Source organism: Lolium rigidum, chromosome 7, assembly GCF_022539505.1.
Source record: "Lolium rigidum isolate FL_2022 chromosome 7, APGP_CSIRO_Lrig_0.1, whole genome shotgun sequence".
NCBI lineage: Eukaryota > Viridiplantae > Streptophyta > Magnoliopsida > Poales > Poaceae > Lolium > Lolium rigidum.
The window spans coordinates 285,640,819-285,662,071 of NC_061514.1; the positions used below are offsets into that span (position 1 = coordinate 285,640,819).

A 21,253-nucleotide genomic window follows, 5' to 3' on the forward strand; every position below is an offset into this window, starting at 1 on the left:
CTACCACGACCAGCAATGGCATGACTGCATGAGCCAGCTAAGTTGTCTTCTCTCTCGTGATCTCTCACGTGCAATTTCATTCGTAATCTCATTTCTTGAGACCATTAAATAAAGTCCTTTTGTGAAACGCGGAGCTTATAGACTATAAGGGTCCTAAACGAATATAAGCGTATAAACAAATAATAAATATACTCGGTTATAATTAAAAGTTCAATATGTTTTACTCTGAATTGTTTGACCGACCACTTGTTATGATTATGGACTTTTAGAGCTTGGCCGATAGGGAGTGCGTTTTTTAAATGAGCGAAAAATGGTGATTTGAAGTTTCAAAAATTTGGATCAAAATATGCGGATGTAGGGAAAAATTGTTGTCTTCAAACACGAAAAAGAATCACCTCTAAATACCCAATAATTTTGTCCCTGTAAAAATAACAAAATCTGATATTTAAAGTAGCGATCTGTACAATTCGAACCTCCCAAATATGTCAGATTTTCTCATCTTCTCTTAAACCTACAATATAAGGTATTTCGGTTGAGATGTTGTATGTTTGTAGAGCACACCGTTATCCATATCTAGAATTTTATTTTGGGTTTTTGAAACTTTGAAGTCACATTTTCAGATTTTCAAAAATACCGAGATCTCTTATTTAGAACCCAAACTCCAAAGCGAATTTCTGCAGTCCTTATCTCTTATTTAGAACCCACTTACAATAACAAATAAGATTCGATAAGAAGTTCTATCATGTAAAGAAGTCATGTAAAACTTACATTAATGTTCTGTCAACATATAGTTTCAAACATATAGGTACTCATAATGAATGGTCCATAATTTCTTTTGTCACGTTATGTTCGATTATACTTATATTTTGTTTGAATATATTAAAAGAATAAATAATAATAATCTCACTTTATCTTTTTTTGGAGTACCATCGGTCTTTACTTTTATTTTCAAACTGTAGTCTTTTACTTATCTGCGGCAAAGCACGTGCTACTTACTAGTAATAAGAGCGGGAGAGTATAAGCGAATCTACTGATAGTGGATTTGGTGGGTGGTGGGTGGTGGGCTGGTGGCCAAACCTTTCTGGCCCATCCGGGCTGGAGAGCGGCCCGTACACCGTAGTACCGTAGTCGTCCCGGTTTCTCTCTTTTTCTGTAACAGGCCGGTTAAAATACTAGCAAGCGGAGCCGCGTATCGGCCTATGTTTCCTCATCCCACCACCGTCACGCCTCAATCGCCGCCGCCGGTGCGCTCATCGCGCGTCTCGTTCTCCTCGCCTTCCCCCGCCGGCGCCGCGTTTGCCACTTCGCCAGGGTCAGCCGTCGCCTCGGTGTCCCTTCCTGCGGGATCCGCCCTTGGTCCGGAGATCTCCTGCAACGAAGTGCAGGGAGCAGCTGTAGGGATGTCGTCCTCTTCCACGGCCGAGCGCGAGCGCAGCGAGTTCACCGAGGTCGTGGTGGTGCGGCACGGCGAGACTTCCTGGAACGCCTCGCGCATCATACAGGTCATCACGATTGCTTAGTGCCGTCCTTTTCTAGTCATTGGATTTGGAGCTTGTTGAAGAGGACTATTTACCGAATACTTATGTCAACATGCGGACTTCGATATATTATAGGCATCTAATGTAGCAATTTCCATAGAAACTCAGAGAGCAGCTTAAGAACCACAATATCGCCTCCATTGTTACTGGGGGAGGCACTTGCATCCTCCGGCCCACCAACTGCTTGTTAAGTGTTTTATTCAGTCAAAATATGGTGCAGTTAGACTGTTAGTATTCAAGTATCTAGTTCCTAAGCTAACTATAGTAAGAGGGTTCTTCCGCTCACATCCTGAATTAGGTATTCATATAGTGAAACGAAACACCATGCGATGCATGTTTTCTTATGCTATTTATAGAAAACTAAAATACTTACACGACTTCTCCTCATTTCTTTATTACATGATCTGAATTATCAGCTGTGGCTTCCTTCGATTTTTTTATATATCTTGCTTCTGTTTTTGGTGTGCGATTTCCCACTGCCCTGGGGCCAGGTGTATAACATCATGTTTCATCCAATTAAAATATCAAAAGTCTTAACAGATGATAGAAATATATTGGTTGTAATAACATCTTAGTAATTGTATACCACTACTATGTTTCACCTATACATCATACTTATTTCCTGAATGAGGTGAATGGAAAATTGATGTATTATTGCACATGAGGTCCATAGGTCATAGCCATAAACAAACAGTTACCCGACAATATTTGATGTGTCATTCCAAAAACTCCCATCTCTTATTTGGAAAAGCTATAGTATTTTATTACTCGCAGTTTGTTCTAGTAAATGATCATGCTTTCTAATGGTACTGAGCCAATTGACAGTTGAATAGTGTGCACAAATGCCAACAAGTAATAGTGTCGTAAGGCCGATTTGCCTTATCAGTTTTTATAGCTCAATAAATAGGTAGCAGCAAGGAACATACATTTCATGTCATGATGCGATTTTCAATGTCAATGTGTGTTTACACATTACCTAACCCATTTGTGCAGAACTCAGCTAATTCTTTCAATCTGATATATTATCCTACTCCTATGTTTAGGGGCACTTGGATGCCGAGCTGAATGAGATTGGGAGGCAGCAAGCTGTTGCGGTATGATCTGGTTTACTTAGGTTACTACATTACATATGTACTAGTCTTTTTTATGTGGAACTTCTTTGATTTTAAGGTTGCTCATCGGCTGTCTAAAGAAGCTAAGCCAGCTGCCATATACTCATCTGATCTGAAGCGGGCAGCAGAGACTGCAAGAACAATAGCAAAAATTTGCAATTTACCAGATGTATGTTCATTCACCTTGACCCTTTCTGTTATTCAAATGTCTCAAGCAGACACCACACTGTTTCTGTGTAACTTGTACAAGACGAATTGTTTGATATGATATTAATAAGCAAACAATCTGCAATGTAGGTTGTGTTGGATCCTGCACTTAGAGAAAGGCACATAGGAGATATCCAGGGCTTGACGCTTCAAGATGCTGTCAAAGAAAAACCTGAGGCTTACAAAGCTTTCATGTCCCACAAGAGGAACAAACAAATTCCTGTAAGCATCCGTGTCTTCCTGCTTTTGAGAAAAAGTTTATCAGTTGGTATTAGTTCGCTGTTAAAACATTGTACTTATCAACACCGCAAATACATGGTGACTTATAGTCATAATCTTAAGATTTCACAAGTAAATTTGCATAGATACTACAAGCCAACCATTTTTTAAGTTCGGACATGTCAAACCATGGGGTTGATTTTCCAGTGGCACAATACGTTTCACATAATTTAACGAGCTACGAATGAAATCAGGTGTTAATACAACTCTCTGTTTTGGTGCCGCATCATAGGCTTGCAGCTGCTTCTAAGGTTAACAGACAAACAGCTCTGCCAAATCAAACTATCCTTCGCTCTGAACTTACATAATCAATAGGTCCAGATTTGTCTATATGAACCCGTTATCATACAGGGTACCCATACAACATTTCTCTAACAGCTATCTGCCAGCATATATTCTTGGTGCTTACAGTTGCAGTATTTTTTCTCAAGACATACCTGCATGTATTTTGTTTTGAAAGATCTGTTTTCTAAATTTTTGGAAATTTGTTTCAGGGTGGTGGAGAGAGTCTTGATCAACTATCAGAGCGATGTGTCTCGTGCTTGTATAGCATAGTCGAAAAGCACAAAGGTAAACTCTTACCTTTGAACTTTTCCCCGCAGAAAACAAACAAAACTGTGAGCTTCATTTTTTGGACTTATAACTGGTAAAAGCAGACTGTTATCTTGTAAACTTGAGTTTTTTTTTATCAGCACCCATCCAGAATGCCATGGAAAGAAGAGGTTGGCTTATTGGCATCTTTTGTTTCTTGTGTGCTATGTCGGAGATGTTGTGTTATTGGTTGGATAACAGTTCACGAACAGTATTCCCAACAAAAGTAACAGCTTGTTATGCACTTGCAGCTGCACAAGGCTTTGCTTACTTGCCTACAACCTTGTTAATATTTGCTGAACTTGTGTTTCTTCATTGACAGGGGAGCGAGTTATCTTAGTCTCTCACGGTGGAACCATCAGAGAACTCTACAGGCATGCCAGTCCAACCAGACCGCTTCATACTAAAATACACAACACGTCAGTAAGTGTTATACTCGTTTCTGGTGACACTGGCCGTTGCATTGTCAAGATGTGTGGAGATACTAGTCACCTTCAGGCCACCGGTGTTCTGGAAAATGCATTCGGCGGCGACAAGTCGTCTGCCTAAGTCTTAAGAGCATCGTCCTTGCAGCAGTTTTACATGTAAAGATTATACATTCTTGTCATCATGATTTAGCTGTAAAGAATGAACAGTGACTAATAACAGTGGAAATAAAACAAAATTCTCCACTCTGAATTTCTCCCTGGTTCTTCTGTTTTTCCAAGTTCCAACCTAAAGACTGTGTTGCCTTACATTCCTTCGCAAGTATGGACCAGGAAAAATGTTCTTTGTCCAAATGTGCTGTGTTTGTGTATAGTCTCCTCAGAATTATACAATTGCTGTTTGAACCTAGTGTATGCATGCTTACATCTTGTCACGTGGAAATGGTGGGTACGCATAAAGGGCACCTACTGGGGACAAATGAAAATCATTCAGAGCTACTGATTTCCTTAGATCGTTGGAGATACCAGCTGAATGCAGGCAACGGTCGATCGACCTTTCTCTTTCACATAAAATCGGAATGCACGATGATTGCACGGTAATAGCTAACCACATGAGAATTGAATCGCAGACTATCACCGTTCACATAATTCGGGTCCGCCTTCTCTTTCAAATAAAAGGGCGGTTTCGATTGCTCAGCAACACCTGCCTTCTGCGACGGCAGCAGGATAGCACGTCATGTCATGGCGCTTTCGCGTCAGTATCGCTGGTCATTTCATCCATCCATACGTTACTGGTCATTTCATCCATCCAAACCAATATATTTTAAGGCATCTCTAGCGGGCGTGACCCAAAAACAGTTTTGCCGCGTCTAAACAGGTCCGCGTAGACAGGAGGATCGGACGTGCACGCTCCATCGACGCGATCCAAACAGAACGATCCATCCAGCGTGACCCATCGGTCCACCAAATTTGGGGCGTCGCAGACAACACACGTGTCCCCCGACAACACATATGACAGCGCCCGATGGCACAAGGCTGACCGCCGGTAGCAGCCATGGCCATCAAAGCTATCGCTGACCACTGTCACCGCCGCCTCAGCCCGTCTAGCATTGATGGTGATGGCGCTGGAAGCTGCATGTGCATTGATGGCTAGGGCTACTTAAACTGGCCCTGCGTCTGTCTCTCCTCCCCACTCCCACCGCCACTGCCATTGCCAGCAAACCACCGCCACCACCTACGCTGACGAAGATGTCATCGTGGTTGAAGAAGAGGGCCAACACCCACGAGGCAGGATCCTTGTCGCGCCATCATCAGTCGTATCCGCCATGCCGGTCAGCTCCACTCAACAGATTTTGTCGGGCAGCAAGCCGCTGCGACGACAATGTGCCACCAGCCGCTCCAACCATGGGAGTGGACCCGACACTACGTCCCCGTGCTGGAGTGCTAGCGGTGGGCACAAGCGGACCCGTGCCTGCAACACAACTCTCGATGACTGGTGGCTGGCACCTGAACCGCGCCAAGGTGCCGGTACCGCCTGCACCGATGGACGGGCTGGCACTAGAGGTAGAGATGTGTCGCTGCATCCCTCTTCTCCCATAGACGCAATGGTACTATTTGTGGCCCGACTTGTAGCGGGATTCCTCGCCTAGGAACATGAGGCGCGCCGAGGGGAGCAGGAAGTACGGGACTTCCAGCCCGGTGAGGATTACAACGTCCTCGCCGCGGCTACCAACAAGGAGGCGGAGGACGATGTGCCTCCCGCTGCGATGAAGAAGGAAGCGCTCCTACCTGACTACTATGACGAGGCCGTAGCCATCGCTCGCGCCATCAAGAAGCCGAAGGCGGAGGAGAAGGCCAAATGGTCGTGGGACGGCCTTGACGAGGTTGTTCAACTCACAACCATGGTGGCGCAGCACACCGCTTCTCTGCCACCGCACGCGCCGCTGCTGGCCGCTTGGGAAGGGCAGCTAGTTTCGCCGCCGCAGCATGGGTTGCCGCCTCTGGCATACCCTACATGGTAGCCACCGCCTGCGCTGCAGCATGGAGTTGAAAGGATGAGATGTCGCCTAGAGGGGGGTTAATATGCGTTTCAAAAACTATTAAGAATTTGGCTTGTAAGAATGCATAATTAAACTAACATTTAGTTTACAAACACATAACCTAAATAAGCTAGACTCAACTAGGTGCACCAACAACAACTTAAGGTAAGAGCATCTCCACTCGTCTCCCCGACGAGGCCCCCAGGACCGCGTGTTGTCATCCGGACGGCAAAATTCGGCCCAGTCGCGCCCCCGGTTCCTCGATTTCGTCCGGATTTGGGCCTAAATTCATCCGGCGATCCCACGCCATCCCCGGCCCCCCGGCGAGCGCTCGGGGAGTCCGGACGAAACGAAAGCGCGGGAAACGCCGAGGAAACTTCCCGCGCGTCTGGTGGCCCCAACTTGTCGGCGAGAGGCACCGATCGTCGTCCTCATCGCATCGTCTTCCGCGCGCTGTAAAGCCTCGCCGCCGGTCGGCGTCGCCGGCCGCGTAGCTTCCACGCGGCGAGTTAATGTCGTCGCATCGTCTTCCGCGCACGCATCGTCTTCCGCGTGCAGTAAAGGCTGCCGCCGGTCAGCTCGCCGCGGCTAGCCCCGCCTATATACGCCGCTCCGCTCGCCGCGACGCGTACCCCTGCTCCACTCTCCCTCCACTCTTCCTCCACTCTCCTCCACTCTCCTCCACTCTCCCGATGGCGTTCAACAACGAAGACGGCGCAGCCATGAACGACTTCCCCCGCCGATCGCTGCACGCGTGGGAGGGGCACCTCCTCCACCAGGCGGGGTACCCCTGCCCGCCGGACACAAGGCCTCCCGACGGCGGGTGGCGGCTAAGTGCTGGCGGCGTGCCAATCCCGCCGCCGCCCCAGGGCCACGCCCTCGACGCCGCCATCGAGGAGGCTCGGATGGCGATGACGGAGGAAGATCGCGCCGACCCGCGCCACCACCCCGACAATATCACGCGGTGTAATTCCTTCTTCCTCCTGCGGTGGGAGCGGGAACTGGCGTCATACGACGGCCCGCCGCCTCCGCCTCCACGCAACAACGCCGCGGGTCGCCGGCGATGGTGGAGCGCGCCGGATAGGACGCTCCACAACGTCCTCGAGCACATCGAGGGCGGCAACACCCCGCCGCTCACGATGCCCCCTCCATCGAGGGCATCGGCCAACCGCCGCCGGGAAACGGCGGCGGCCACGGCGCATGGCTGCCAGCTCGTCGTCTTCCGATACGGCGTCGAGGTCGCTCTCCAGGTCGGCGCCATCCTTGCGAGCGGAAGCGCAAGCCAGCGAAGGTGAAGGTGGAGGAGGCCGAGAGCGCCGAGGACGCGGCCATCCTCGAGGACGTTATCGTGAGGTCCCTCCAGGACCTCGTCCCCGCTCAGAACGCCATGCCGCTCGACCAGGCCTGCGCCTGGTCGAGGGAGCAGTGGGGAGAAGGAGGAGGCGGAGCGGCGGGCGAGGCTCCTCCGGGGACGTCGCCCTCTACCGCCGGCCTGCGACTCCTCCATCCGGCGCCGCCGTCCCCGTCATCGACCTCGAAGCCTCCGACGACGACACATGCAGGAGCCTTCGCCGTCCCCGCCTCGCACCAGTGGCCGGTGGGGAGACGCCGGCCAAGGCAGCAGCCAGGGGGGGCTTCGGCGCCGCCGCAGTTCGCCGATGACAGCTCCGACGATGATGGCGGCGACGGCGACTACACGGTGTTCTACCGCCATTTGGGCATGTAGAGCGCCGTGTTTTAATATTTACAGTTGTATTCCCCTAGCCGAATTCGAAATATAGTCGAATTCGGTCCTCTATGTATGAACTTCGCCCTCTATATAGTAAATATCATTAAATTTAGTCTAAATTCGACCGTTTTATGCCGTAGTTTGTCAAGTTTCCGTTTTTCAAATTTAGATCGCCGTCTTCGCCTGAGATCGCGGCTGGGAAACTACTCCTCCCCACGCCAAATTTACGTCCAATCCGGACGTAAATTTCCCGGATTTCGGCGTGGGGAGGGCAAACGAGTGGAGATGCTCTAAGCAAGATAGCACAAGATAAATGTAACACTAGTGATAGTAAGAGATAAGTACTTCAAGCACGATGACTATTACAAGAAAAGTAAACTCGGATACACAGATAACCGAACCACGTGGAGACAAAGATGTATTCTCATGTTCCCTCACATGAAGTGACGTACATCGCTGGATAGATGTGGGGTACCACGAAGGTCTCCCGAACGCCATTAAGGATCAACGTCTTCTCCAAGCCAATACCACGAAGCAAAATGACCCTTTCTCTGGTTGCCCAACATGTTAGTTAAGAAGTGTGAAGGAAGGAGTGGTGGTCTGGCTATGTTTTGGCGGCGGGGTATCGACGTGAGTTTGAGGTGGATGGGGCGAATGCACATTGATGTGGAGGTAGTGGCTGAGGATGGTTTCAAGTGGAGATTGATGGGAATATATGGCCAACCGCGACAGGAGATGAGGAAAGAAACCTGGAGGCTGCTCCGCACTCTTCATCACCAGGCAGACTTGCCTTGGATGTGCGTGGGAGATTTCAACGAGATTCTATATAGTTTCGAGAAGCAAGGTGGCGCTGCAAAACCTCAGTCCTATATGGATAACTTTCGGGATGCCCTGGAGTTCTGTAACTTGCAAGACCTTGGTTTCGAGGGCGACATGTTTACCTGGCGCAACAACAGTTGTAGGACCGAGTGCTATATCCGGTAGCGGCTGGACCGGGCTGTGGTTTCGCTGTCCTGGCGTCTCCACCTCACGGATTTCAAAGTCAGGAACGGCGAACCGGAGCACTCTGATCATAGGCCGGTGGTGGTGAGGGTGGCTTGCTCTGATAAACCGGCTTGGACTGGTAACAAAGGCCTAAACAAGAGGTTTGAGGCTAGATGGTTGATGGAAGAGGGGTGTGATGCAATGGTGCATAATGCTTGGGGGCTGGCTGAGGCGAGAGGTGAAGTGAAGATCGCTAACAAGCTGAAGACGATTTCCGAAGAGCTCCATTCCTGGAGCAGGGAGGTCCTGGGCGATATCCAAAACCGTATCGAAGCCTTAAAAGTTGAGTTGGAGGTTTGCAGACAAAAGGAAATCAATGCACCAAACATCGCTAAGGAGCAGATGATCCGGTTCAAGCTTGAACGCTTAGAAGATCAATGGGAGATGTCGTGGAGACAAAGGGCTCATGCTGACTGGCTGTTTAAGGGCGACCGAAACACTTCCTACTTCCACTCCTCCGCCACTGAAAGGAAAAAAGCATAATACCATAAAAAGCTGCGTGGTGGAGATGGGGTGCTTGTTGAAGGGGGGAGGGCTTACAGGCCCTCGTGTCTAACTATTTCCTAAACTTGTTTACCCCCTTGGCAGGTATTGATGTTGACCGAGTGTTGGATAATATTCAGGCTAAGGTCTCTGCCAAAATGAATGAGACCCTGGCAGCTGAATTCTCAAGGGAAGAGGTGAAGTTAGCACTTGAGAGCATCGGCGATCTCAAGGCCCTTGGGGCTGATGGGATGCCAGCCGTTTTTTACAAGCGGTTTTGGGGAACTGTTGGTGATGCTGTGGTGGAGGAGGTTCCAAATGTGTTGCAAGGCGGTGAGATACCAGAGGGATGGAATGAAACCATAGTTGTGCTCATCCCAAAGGTACAAACTCCTGAAAGTATGAAAGATTTACGCCCTATCAGCCTCTGCAACGTTATTTACAAGCTCGTCTCCGAAGTCTTAGCCAACCGCCTGAAGGGTATTCTTGACGAGATCATCTCGCCCAACCAGAGTGCTTTCATCCTGGGCCGCCTGATTTCAGATAATACTACTCTCGCATATGAAATGTCCATTTTCTGAGGCGCAAGAGATCAGGAAAGAAGCACTATATGGCAGTAAAGCTTGATATGAGCAAGACATATGACCGGGTGGAGTGGTCGTTTTTGGAGAAGGTAATGACGAAGCTTGGCTTTTGCGATATGTTCGTGCAAAACATGATGAAGTGTGTCAGATCGGTGACCTATAGATTTAAAGTTAATGGGAATATTACGGATACTCTTGTCCCTGGAAGGGGCCTAAGGCAGGTGAAAGAACATGTCCATTACCCCATGTGTGGTTTTGGTAATTGATGACAATCCCTATGGACTAACGGTTGCATTGAGAATCAATCTTAGGACATGTCCATAGCCATATGAAGGTCTCAAGGTTGCGAGATGGAGAAGATCGAGTACGATGAAGAAGACGGATGAAGACGGTGTCGAAGAGAGATGAAGACGGCATAGAAGATGAAGAGAGAAGAAGACGGAAGAGATGAAGACGGTGGCGTGCATAGAAGATGGATGAAGATGGTGGCGTGTATGTTGGAAGAAGTTGCTGGCATGTACAATGATGAAGAGGGTGAAGACGGAGCTTGCCGACTCGAGTGGAACGCGCAAGGATAAGGTTTGTGCTCGATAGGATAGTGAGTCGCATCATCGTAGAGAGCTCAAACGTTGCATGCATTTCATCATGTTTGTTGGTTGTTCTTGGTTCTTATCCATGAGATGTTTTAGGGCTTGTGTTCTCATGACAAGCTCTAGCTCATCGAAAACGGATTCCGGATGCATCGCATGTTGCATGTGCGAGTGTGATGATTTTCCCGATATACCATATTGAGAGGTTACACCTCTATGACCACGAGAAAATCATCATCCACTCTTTTCCAATGTTTCAACTTGTGAGAAGGTAGCTCTTGTCGCCCTCTTTCTAGCAAAATTGGTTTCACCGCAATCGGAGTTCCCTAGCTCAAGATATGTTTTTTATAGTTGCATTCTATTTGGAAAAAGAAAATAAAATGTGTTTTGGGACGGCCGGTGTTATCGCTGGTGGTACCGGCCCAGTACCGCATCAGCCTCCCAAGCCCACTGGATCTATCCGGTATCAAAGCGGTACTGGGCCGGTGGTACCGTGAATCGAACCTGCAGTCGGGCCGGTACCGTCGCCGGAAGTACCGGCCCAGCCCCATCCGGCCGGCCCCATCTCCCGCCTGGCCCACTGCCGCGCCTGCCTCCACCGCTCTGGGCCGCCTTGGCCCAGCTCTGCTCTGCCCGCGCAGGCCGCCGCTGCAGCTGCTCGCTCGCCTGGCCGCGATCCCGCTCGATCGAAGCGAGGAGGCGTTGACCGCCTCGGTGCCCTCGCTCCTCCCGCCTCCGCGTTGTACGGCTGGAGCTTTCCCGTGCGGGAGAGGCTCACGCACCTCGCTAGCCCCACCTGCACGCTGCCCAGCTGCTGCTGCTTTAAGCGCACATGCTTTGCTGCCGCTTGCTGCGCTGCTGCCTTCTGCTCTGTTGTTCTCTCTCCACCTGCCGCCTCTCTCTCTCTCACACACACACACTTTTTTAGATCTGTTTTTCGGAAAAGCGGCAGTACCGCTCTGCATAGCGGTAGTACCGCTTTGTGGTATTTTTTGAGCGTTTCCTACACAGTTTTGCGCGCGAACGGTAGTACCCCTTCGACAAGCGGTAGTACCGCTCGGGCGCGAATCTGGCCGTTTTTCAGCCCCAACAGTCATATTTTTGGGCCCCCTATTTATACCTCTCTTCCACCTCCGACCAAACTACTTCTTCCCACCCATTCTCTCTCCCCCATAGTTGACCTTGAAGAGCTTGATCCTCCTCTTGATCCCCCCACTATTCCTTGCATCTTTTTGGGGGAAAGGAGAGAGGAGATCTAGATCTAGTGCTCCACCAATTGAATTCCTCTCCAAGTGAGGGGATCTTGCTAGATCTAGATCTTGGAGTAATTTGGTGTTCCTCCTCTATTTTGTTCTTCCTCCCTTATTCCCCCAATAGCTTTTGTAGCTTTGTTCGAATTTGGGAGAGAAGGACTTGGGCATATTAGTGGTGTTCTTAGCCATTGCATTAGGTGCATCGGTTTGGGATCTCTTCGGGGTTTTGGTCTCGTAGAGGACGTGTTGACCTTAGTGGTGTATTTCCTTCGTGGCCTTGTTGCCTTTGTGGTGTTGTATCCTTTGTGTCCTTGTCGCCTTTGTGGCCTTGTCGTCTTTGTGGCATGGTAGCCTTTGTGGCGTTGTTGCCTTTGTGGTATGGTAGCCTTAGTGGCTTTGTTGCCTTTTTGGAGTGTGCTAGCCTTTGTGGTTTTGGAGCCGGTTGTGGTGCGTTGGTGTATTTGTGGCCTTGTCGCCGGTTTGGTGTGTTGTAGCCATTGTGGCCTTGTACTTGACAACCTCCGTGTTGTGGAGTTGCCTCAAGCTTGATACTTGGGTTTTCCCCAAGCTTGTACGGGTTCGATGACCACCCTCAAGGGTACCTTAGTGGATCGAGGCTTTCCCCTTGGTGGAAAGGCTCGAGGAGAATACGGTGGCCCTAGCGGCTCATTGGAGTGCCTCGTGCCTCCACACCACTCCAACGGAGACGTAACACCCTTGGGTGTGAACTTCGGGATACATCGTCGTCTCCTTGTGCACCGGTTACTTCTCAACCCGAGCTCCTTACCTATGCGCTTTACATTGTGATAATCGTTATGCTTGTTGGTCCATATCTAGCTTGTTATCACCTTGTTGCTCATCATGCTTAGCATAGGTTGTTGGTCCACTTAGGCAAACCTTAGTTGATAGGCTTTGAGCTAAACAAGTAAACACTAAGTATTTTTATTCCGCCTTGTTTAGCACTCAAGTAGAAGTTTTTATAACCCGCCTATTCACCCCCCCTAGGCGACGTCCTTGTACATTCAATTGGTATCAGAGCTAGGGCTCTCTTATCTTGTTGGGCTTCACCGCCTAGAGAGTAATGATGTCGGCTAGAGGATTAGTACACAATACCACTTTTACATTTGATGGCACTAATTATGATGCTTGGAAATTCTACATGCTTGATTATTTTAGGGGAATGCACCCACATGTGGAGCAAATTCTTGATATGGGTTTTTCTCCTCCTAAGGATCCACAAAATCCATCTTTTGAGGAGAAGAAAAATCTTATCTAGATGCTCAAGCTACTAAAGTGCTTTGCCATGTTGTGAGTCATGTAGTGATTTCCTCCATCGCGCCTTTCCGGAGTACTCATGAGTTTTGGACAAAGCTTCGAGATACATATGGTGGGTCCAAGACCATTGAGGATGATTGCACTCCTTCCACTTCACCAATGTGTGGTAAGACACAAGGTAATGGTATGGTGAGTGGTGATAAACATTGTATTGTTGATAGTGAGCTTTCTCTTGATGATTCTACATCCCTATCCCATTGCAATGTTTCATCTTTGGACTTGAACACTTATAGCACTAGAAATATCTTACATGCTAGTGTTGATAGTCCTTGCATGTCTTCATCCCATGATGATACGCTTGCGTTGTCTTGTTGCCATAATGAAAATACTTTGCTTTCCTCTAGTATTTGTGTGACTAACAATGTAGAGGAAACCAAGGATACTATGGGCCAAGACAAGATCTTGGATGGAGCTTCAAGTAGTTCATCTTCTTCATCATCCCACGGCTCTTCCACTTGCCTTATGGCTACGGCTTCAAAGGTATCTCCTCCTTTGGAACCCTTTATATCTAGTGATGATGAGGTTGATGATATGTAAGGATTTAATGTTGCTTCCTTAAACATGATGGGTGAGTTGGTTTTTCATGCTCTTCATAAGAAGAAGTTTGCTTTCTCTAATTTTATGAAAATCTTGGCTTTTGCCATTGAGAGCACAAAAACTATTGAGAAAATGGAAGAGCATGAGCGCGAGTATGCAAACGAGATTGAAACTCTTAGTGAAGCTCTTGAAGAACAACAAACCACAAATGAATCTCTTGAGGAGACCTTTACTCTAGAGCTATCTAAAGTAAAGGAATCTCGTGATAGAGCTTTAGAGGTGGCACATGATTTTTGAATTAAAATTTTTGAGCTAGTAAGTGCTCATGCTAAACTCCTTGAGGATTTTGAGCTTCTCAAAAATGGCTCTAGGTCTATTGAGAGTGAGCTCATCAAACTCACCGAGTCACATGAGTAACTTAAGGCTCTCAACCTAATAAAGCTTGCTAAGTTGTCTTCTCCTTGTGCTATAATTGATAATGCTTGTGCTACTAACTCTACCTCTTGTGAAGCATCCATCATGAAGGAGAATGTTGAGCTAAGAGCTCAACTTGCTTTTCTAACAAGCAATTATGAGAAATTGGAAGAAAGTCATGGAAAGCTTTCTAGCTCCCATGATGATCTTCTAGTCTCTCATGATTTTCTCAAGTTAGCTCATGAGGCTATCATGTCAAAGGTAACATCTTATGAGCCTCATGTGAGTACTAGCACTACCTCTCAAAATGCTATTTTGCCATGTGCTAGTGCTTTTAGTTCACCCACTCATGCTATTGATTTATCTTGTGGTGAACTACCTTCTATGCCTTGTTGCTCTACAAATCCATGTGCTAGTGCTAGTAATTCACCCACCCATGCTATTGCTATATCTTTTGGTGAATTACATACCTTGCCTTGTTGTTGTAACAATGAAGCTTCCACTTCCTCTAGTACTTGTGTTGTTACTAACCATGTAGAGGAAATCGAAGAGCTCGAGGCCCAAGTCACTTCTTTGAAGAAGGACTTGGTAAAGGGTCATGAAGGGAAGCAATCCCCCAATGACAAGAGTGGACTTGGATTCAACTCCAACGACAAGAAGAAGTCCACCATGCACAAGCGGAAGAAGGGCCAAGGGCATGTGAAGAATCCCGCCAAGATTGTGTGCTTCAAGTGCAAGATTGAAGGGCATCACGTTAGATCTTGCCCCTTGAAGAAGAAGCCACTTGGTGAGAAGAAACAAGGGAAGAGGCCTCAAGATGGAGCTCATGGTCTACCTCGACTTGAAGAAAGGCCGCTACCAAAGAAGGATTAAGCCAAGGCTCTCGTTGTGGAGAATCAAGTGAGAATAAGGAGAAGAGAAGGACATGCTAAATATGCCATGAGAAGGGCCACATCTCCTCCTCTTGCACTTTTGGTAACTCATCCAACCCTATCTTGTTTGATGGTACTTATTCTCTTCGTAAGGATAAGGTTGGAAATATGCTTGCCAAATATGTTGGCACTCAAAGTGGCTTCATAAAAAGAACCATTTGGGTTGCCAAGCCTATTGTGACTAACTTCTTAGGACCCAACTTGGTTGAGGACCATCAAGCCAAACTTTGATCAATAGGTACAAGTGGAGGGCATGGAGACTTGACTAATTCATGAAGACTTAGGGGATCTTCATCATTCTTATTTCCTCAAGTCAAGTATTATTCCTTTCATCCTTTACCCATGCTCCTCCTTGCGGTAACGAGTTCTCAACTCCTTTACATTGAAAGTTACTCGCCCCCTTTTACATGTGTTGGTTTTGTACCTTGCATGTGGTTGTGTATGTTGTGCCTCCTACTTGCTTATATTGCATTCATGCTTATATATGTTGGGTGACACATCATGTACAATTGTTCTTATGTCGAGCCTATTGCATCTTGTTGATATCTTAGTTGTTGGCTCATGTGAGAAATTAATGGACTGCCCCATTTTGGGGGAGTGATATGCTTTGTGCATTTCACAATCTTAAAATGTGCGACATGGTGAATTAAAATTCTATAATGTCCATTAATTATCTCACTTGGTTCTTATTTGCCTCTTGTATGAAAAATGCCTTTATCACATTATGGGGGAGTATTATGCTTTGTGCATTTTACAAACCTAGAAAATGTGAACATTTGAGGTTGTGTCACGTAGGATTGATATTGTATATTATCTTGTTACTATGTGACATGTTTGCTCAAACAAATCCCATTTTTGCTAAAAATCTTTTATTTCTATTGTTTTTGTTTTTGTTTGAGAGAGTTTTTCTTGACATGGTTTTCCACTTTGTGTTGCTAGCTCTATATACTCTTTGGAGAATCATGTGCTTCATGTTATGCTATCCATTGTCATGCATGTTGGTGTAACTAATTGAAGCTCTCAAGAATCTCCATTTGCATTATGGTCAATTCTTATCCTTTACCATATGCTTTCTTAGTTGTGAAGATGATCTTGGACATACTCACAAACTACCATATGGAAGTATTTCCTAAATACCTCTTGTCCTTGTACAATTGGTAATAAATTGTGTGGTGTTGTTCCGGATCATCCTCACACTTGGCTCATGTGCTCAATTGCTTTTTTTCTTGCCAAGAATTTGTCCTTGTGGGTTAGGCTCCCATATGTCTTCCTTGCTTCTTATGGATCTCCTTATTTTACTTGAAACTTTTTAGTGTTTTGATAAACAACGGTAGAGCGATGATCCCGCATTTGTGCATTTTGTATTCAAATGCAAAATCCTAAATGGTGCACTAATTTTGGGGGAGCTCGCCTATGTTTGCTAGAACACTCCCTTGTTTCAAGAATTTGACTTTGGAAGACAAACCTTTTCTTTTTGGTACTTTTGTGCCATCATGAAAAGTGTTGAGGGTTTGGTTTATTTAGAACCTTTCTTTCTTTGGGAGTTGGTTATCTCATTACTTGATATTTGGTTTTATTTTCCTAAAATGAGATAAGTCCTTGAGCATGCTTGTTTTGGATATCTTGCTCTATTTCTCTTGTACCTATCTTGTGTGTGCATGTTTCTTTGTGGATAAATATCTTCGTGATGTTGTCCACCTAGAGAAACGTATATACATCAGAGATGGTACATATCTTTTGATATCCCTCTTTGTTGGAGTCCATTCCTTTATTCTTATTTGACTCTTTGATGGCTCCACAAAGAACTTGGTTATGAGTGCTTGTGTTATTCTATTTGCATTTTGAAGCACTCATATTTGATTTTGGCACAACCTTTGAGTAATCTTGAGGAAGTGATGATGCCATGTTTGTGCACCTAATTCTTAAATGCAAATTGTTTATCTTGTGCACAAACTTTGGGAAGCTTCCACATATTGCTTAGAGCATCCTTCTTGATCTTATCATAATATCTTTCTTTTGGTTCGATGGTTCATTGGATTGCTTGCTTCATTTGTCGAAGCTTTCTCACCTTCTTATTTTCTTGCAATCTTTTTGTCCTCAATATATTTTGATTTCCTTCGAGTATTCGTCATTGAATATGTGCATTTGATTTCACTCATAATTATGCGAAATGCATAACTTATGGAGGAACGCTCACTATATTGGCCTTCTAAACCTTTCATCCATTTCGGAAATCGATGCCAATGGGGGAGAAGTTTGGAGGGTTTAAGGAAATTGCTTTTGTTGGTTCTTAAGCATTTGCCTTTCATGCCTTGCATGGTTGAATATTTAGAGGATACTCCGCTAGGCTTTAATTGCTGGTATATGCAATGAAATTCAAGTTCATTCACACATGCATATATTATGAGGGAGTTTGTTCTAAATATTCAACTTGGGGTTGTTCTCTAAATTCTTTATTTAAACCCTCTCAAAGAGATTGTCATCAATTACCAAAATGGGGGAGATTGAAAGAACATGGAGCCCCCATGTGTGGTTTTGGTAATTGATGACAATCCCTATGGACTAACGGTTGTATTGAGAATCTATTTTAGGTCGTTTCCATAGCCATGTGTTGGTCTCAAGGTTGCAAGATGGATAAGATCGAGTACAATGAAGAATACGGATGAAGACGGTGTCGAAGAGAGATGAAGACGACATAGAAGATGAAGAGAGACGAAGACGGAAGAGATGAAGATGGTGGCGTACATAGAAGATGGATGAAGACGGTGGCGTGTATGTTGGAAGAATATGGTGGCATGTACAATGATGAAGAGGGTGAAGACGGAGCTTGCCAACTCGAGTGGAACGCGCAAGGATAAGGTTTGTGCTCGATAGGATAGTGCGTCGCATCATCGAAGAAAGCTCAAACGTTGCATGCATTTCATCGTGTTTCTTGGTTGTTCTTGGTTCTTATCCATGAGATTTTTTAGGGCTTGTGTTCTCATGACAAGCTCTAGCTCATCGAAAATGGATTCCGGATGCATCGCATGTTGCATGTGTGAGGGTGATGATTTTCCCGATACACCATATTGAGAGGTTACACCTCTATGACCATGAGAAAATCATCATCCGCTCTTTTCCATGTTTTCACCTTGTGAGAAGGTAGCTCTTGTCGCCCTCTTTCTAGCAAAATTGGTTTCACCGCAATCGGAGTTCCCTAGCTCAAGATATGTTTTTTATAGTTGCATTCTATTTGGAAAAAGAAAAGAAAATGTGTTTTGGGCTGACCGGTATTATCGCTGGTGGTACCAGCCCAGTACCGCATCAGCCTCCCAAGCCCACTGGATCTATCCGGTATCAAAGCAGTACTGGGCCGGTGGTACCGTAACTGAACCGGTATCGGGCCGGTACCGTCACCGGAAGTACCGGCCCAGCCCCATCCGGCCGGCCCCATCTCCCGCCTGGCCCACTGCCGCGCCTGCCTCCAGCGCTCTGGGCCGCCTTGGCCCAGCTCTGCTCTGCCCGCGCAGGCCGCCGTTGTAGCCGCTCGCTCGCCTGGCCGCGCTCCCGCTCGATCGAAGCGAGGAGGCGTTGACCGCCTCGGTGCCCTCGCTCCTCCCGCCCCCGCGTTGTACGGCTGGAGCTCTCCCATGCGGGAGAGGCTCACGTGCCTCGCTGGCTCCACCTGCACGCTGCGCAGCTGCTGCTGCTTCACGCGCGCATGCTTCACTGCCACTTGCTGCGCTGCTGCCTTCTGCTCTGTTGTTCTCTCTCCACCTACCGCCTGTCTCTCTCTCACACACACACACTTTTTTAGATATGTTTTTCGGAAAAGCGGTAGTACCGCTCTGCATAGCGGTAGTACCGCTTTGGGGTATTTTCTGAGTGTTTCCTGCACAGTTTTACGTGCGAACGGTAGTACCCCTTCGACAAGCGGTAGTACCGCTCGGGCGCGAATCTGACCGTTTTTCAGCCCCAACAGTCATATTTTTGGGCCCCCTATTTATACCTCTCTTCCACCTCCGACCGAACTACTTCCCACCCATTCTCTCTCCTCCATTGTTGACCTTGAAGAGCTTGATCCTCCTCTTGATCCCCCCACTATTCCTTGCATCTTTTTGGGGGAAAGGAGAGAGGAGATCTAGATCTAGTGCTCCACCAATTGAATCCCTCTCCAAGTGAGGGGATCTTGCTAGATCTAGATCTTGGAGTAATTTGGTGTTCCTCCTCTATTTTGTTCTTCCTCCCTTATTCCCCCAATAGCTTTTGTAGCTATGTTGGAATTTGGGAGAGAAGGACTTGGGCATATTAGAGGTGTTCTTAGCCATTGCATTAGGTGCATCGGTTTGGTTCTCTCCGGGGTTTCGATCTCGTAGAGGACGTGTTGACCTTAGTGGTGTTTTTGCCTTCGTGGCCTTGTTGCCTTTGTGGTGTTGTAGCCTTTGTGGCCTTGTAGCCTTTGTGGCCTTGTCATCATTGTGGCGTGGTAGCCTTTGTGGTGTTGTTGCCTTTGTGGTATGGTAGCCTTAGTGGCGTTGTTGCCTTTGTGGAGTGTGGTAGCCTTTGTGGTTTTGGAGCCGGTTGTGGCGCGTTGGTGTCTTTGTGGCCTTGTCGCCGGTTTGGCGTGTTGTAGCCATTGTGGCCTTGTACTTGACAACCTCCGTGTTGTGGAGTTGCCTCAAGCTTGATACTTGGGTTTTCCCCAAGCTTGTACGGGTTCGGTGACCACCCTCAAGGGTCCCTTAGTGTATCGAGGCTTTCCCCTTGGTGGAAAGGCTCGAGGAGAATACGGTGGCCCTAGCGGCTCATTGGAGTGCCTCGTGCCTCCACACCGCTCCAACGGAGACGTATCACCCTTCGGTGTGAACTTCAGGATACATCGTCGTCTCCTTGTGCACCAGATACTTCTCAACCCGAGCTCCTTACCTATGCGCTTTACATTGTGATAATCCTTGTGTTTGTTGGTCCATATCTAGCTTGTTATCACCTTGTTGCTCATCATGCTTAGCATAGGTTGTTGGTGCACTTAGGCAAACCTTAGTTGATAGGCTTTGAGCTAAACAAGTAAACACTAAGTATTTTTATTACGCCTTGTTTAGCACTCAAGTAGAAGTTTTTATAACCCGCCTATTCACCCCCCTCTAGGCGACGTCCTTGTACATTCAACTGGGCTTCGGGCCGGTGGACACACTCTGCACACTTCTGTTCACGTACTTTTCTGTCTGCCTACACAACAGTCCAAGGTCTGCAGCACTGGAACCCATATTTGTAAGGGGAGACAACCACTGTCTGCACACATGTGTTGGAGATATGCCCAAGAGGCAATAATAAACTGGTTATTATAATATTTTTGTGTTTATGATAAATGTTTGCATACCATGCTATAATTGTATTAACCGAAACATTGATACATGTGTGTTATGTAAACAACAAGGAGTCCCTAGTAAGCCTCTTGTATAACTAGCTTGTTGATTAATGGATGATCATGGTTTCGTGATCATGAACATTGGATGTTATTAATAACAAGGTTATGTCATTAGTTGAATGATATAATGGACACACACCCAAATGAGCGTAGCATAAGATCAAGTCATTAAGTTCAATTTGCTATAAGCTTTCGATACATAGTTGTCTTAGTCCTTTGACCATGAGATCATATAAATCACTTACACCGAAGAGTACTTTGATTACATCAAACGCCATTGCGTAAATGGGTGGTTATAAAGATGGGATTAAGTACTTGGAAAGTGTGAGTTGAGGCATATGGATCAATAGTGGGATTTGTCCATCCCGATGACTGATAGATATACTCCGGGCCCTCTCGGTGGAATGTCGTCCGAATAGCTTGCAAGCACATGATTGGATCATGAGAGATGACATACCGCGGTATCGAGTAAAGAGTACTTGTCGGTAACGAGGTTGAACAAGGTATGGTGATACCGATGATCAAACCTCGGACAAGTAGAATATCGTGTGACAAAGGGAATTGGCATCGTATGTAAATGGTTCAATCGATCACTAAGTCATCGTTGAATATGTGGGAGCCAATATGGATCTCCGTATCCCGCTATTGGTTATTGCTCGGAGAGGAGTCTCGACCATGTACCGCATAGTTCGCGAACCGTAGGGTGACGCGCTTAAGGTTCGATGTCGCATAAGTAGATTTGAATATGGTATGGAGA

General features: G+C 46.8%; 1 protein-coding gene across 1 annotated transcript; it reads left to right on the plus strand.

Annotated features, from left to right (window-relative positions):
• The first annotated feature begins 1,254 nt into the window (after positions 1-1,254).
• LOC124675416 (phosphoglycerate mutase-like protein 4) lies at positions 1,255-4,405 on the plus strand. Its single transcript, XM_047211493.1, has 6 exons — positions 1,255-1,502; positions 2,582-2,632; positions 2,709-2,819; positions 2,948-3,079; positions 3,631-3,706; positions 4,050-4,405. Exons 1-6 carry the CDS (start codon positions 1,401-1,403, stop codon positions 4,274-4,276), a joined length of 699 nt encoding a protein of 232 aa, XP_047067449.1. The 5' UTR covers positions 1,255-1,400; the 3' UTR covers positions 4,277-4,405.
• The last annotated feature ends 16,848 nt before the right edge of the window (positions 4,406-21,253 follow it).

Coding starts and splice junctions, on each gene's coding strand:
- LOC124675416 (XM_047211493.1), top strand. CDS start 1,401: ATGTCGTCCTCTTCCACGGCCGAGCGCGAGCGCAGCGAGTTCACCGAG. Junction 1,503..2,581: donor ACGCCTCGCGCATCATACAG/GTCATCACGATT, acceptor TCCTATGTTTAG/GGGCACTTGGATGCCGAGCT. Junction 2,633..2,708: donor GGAGGCAGCAAGCTGTTGCG/GTATGATCTGGT, acceptor TTTGATTTTAAG/GTTGCTCATCGGCTGTCTAA.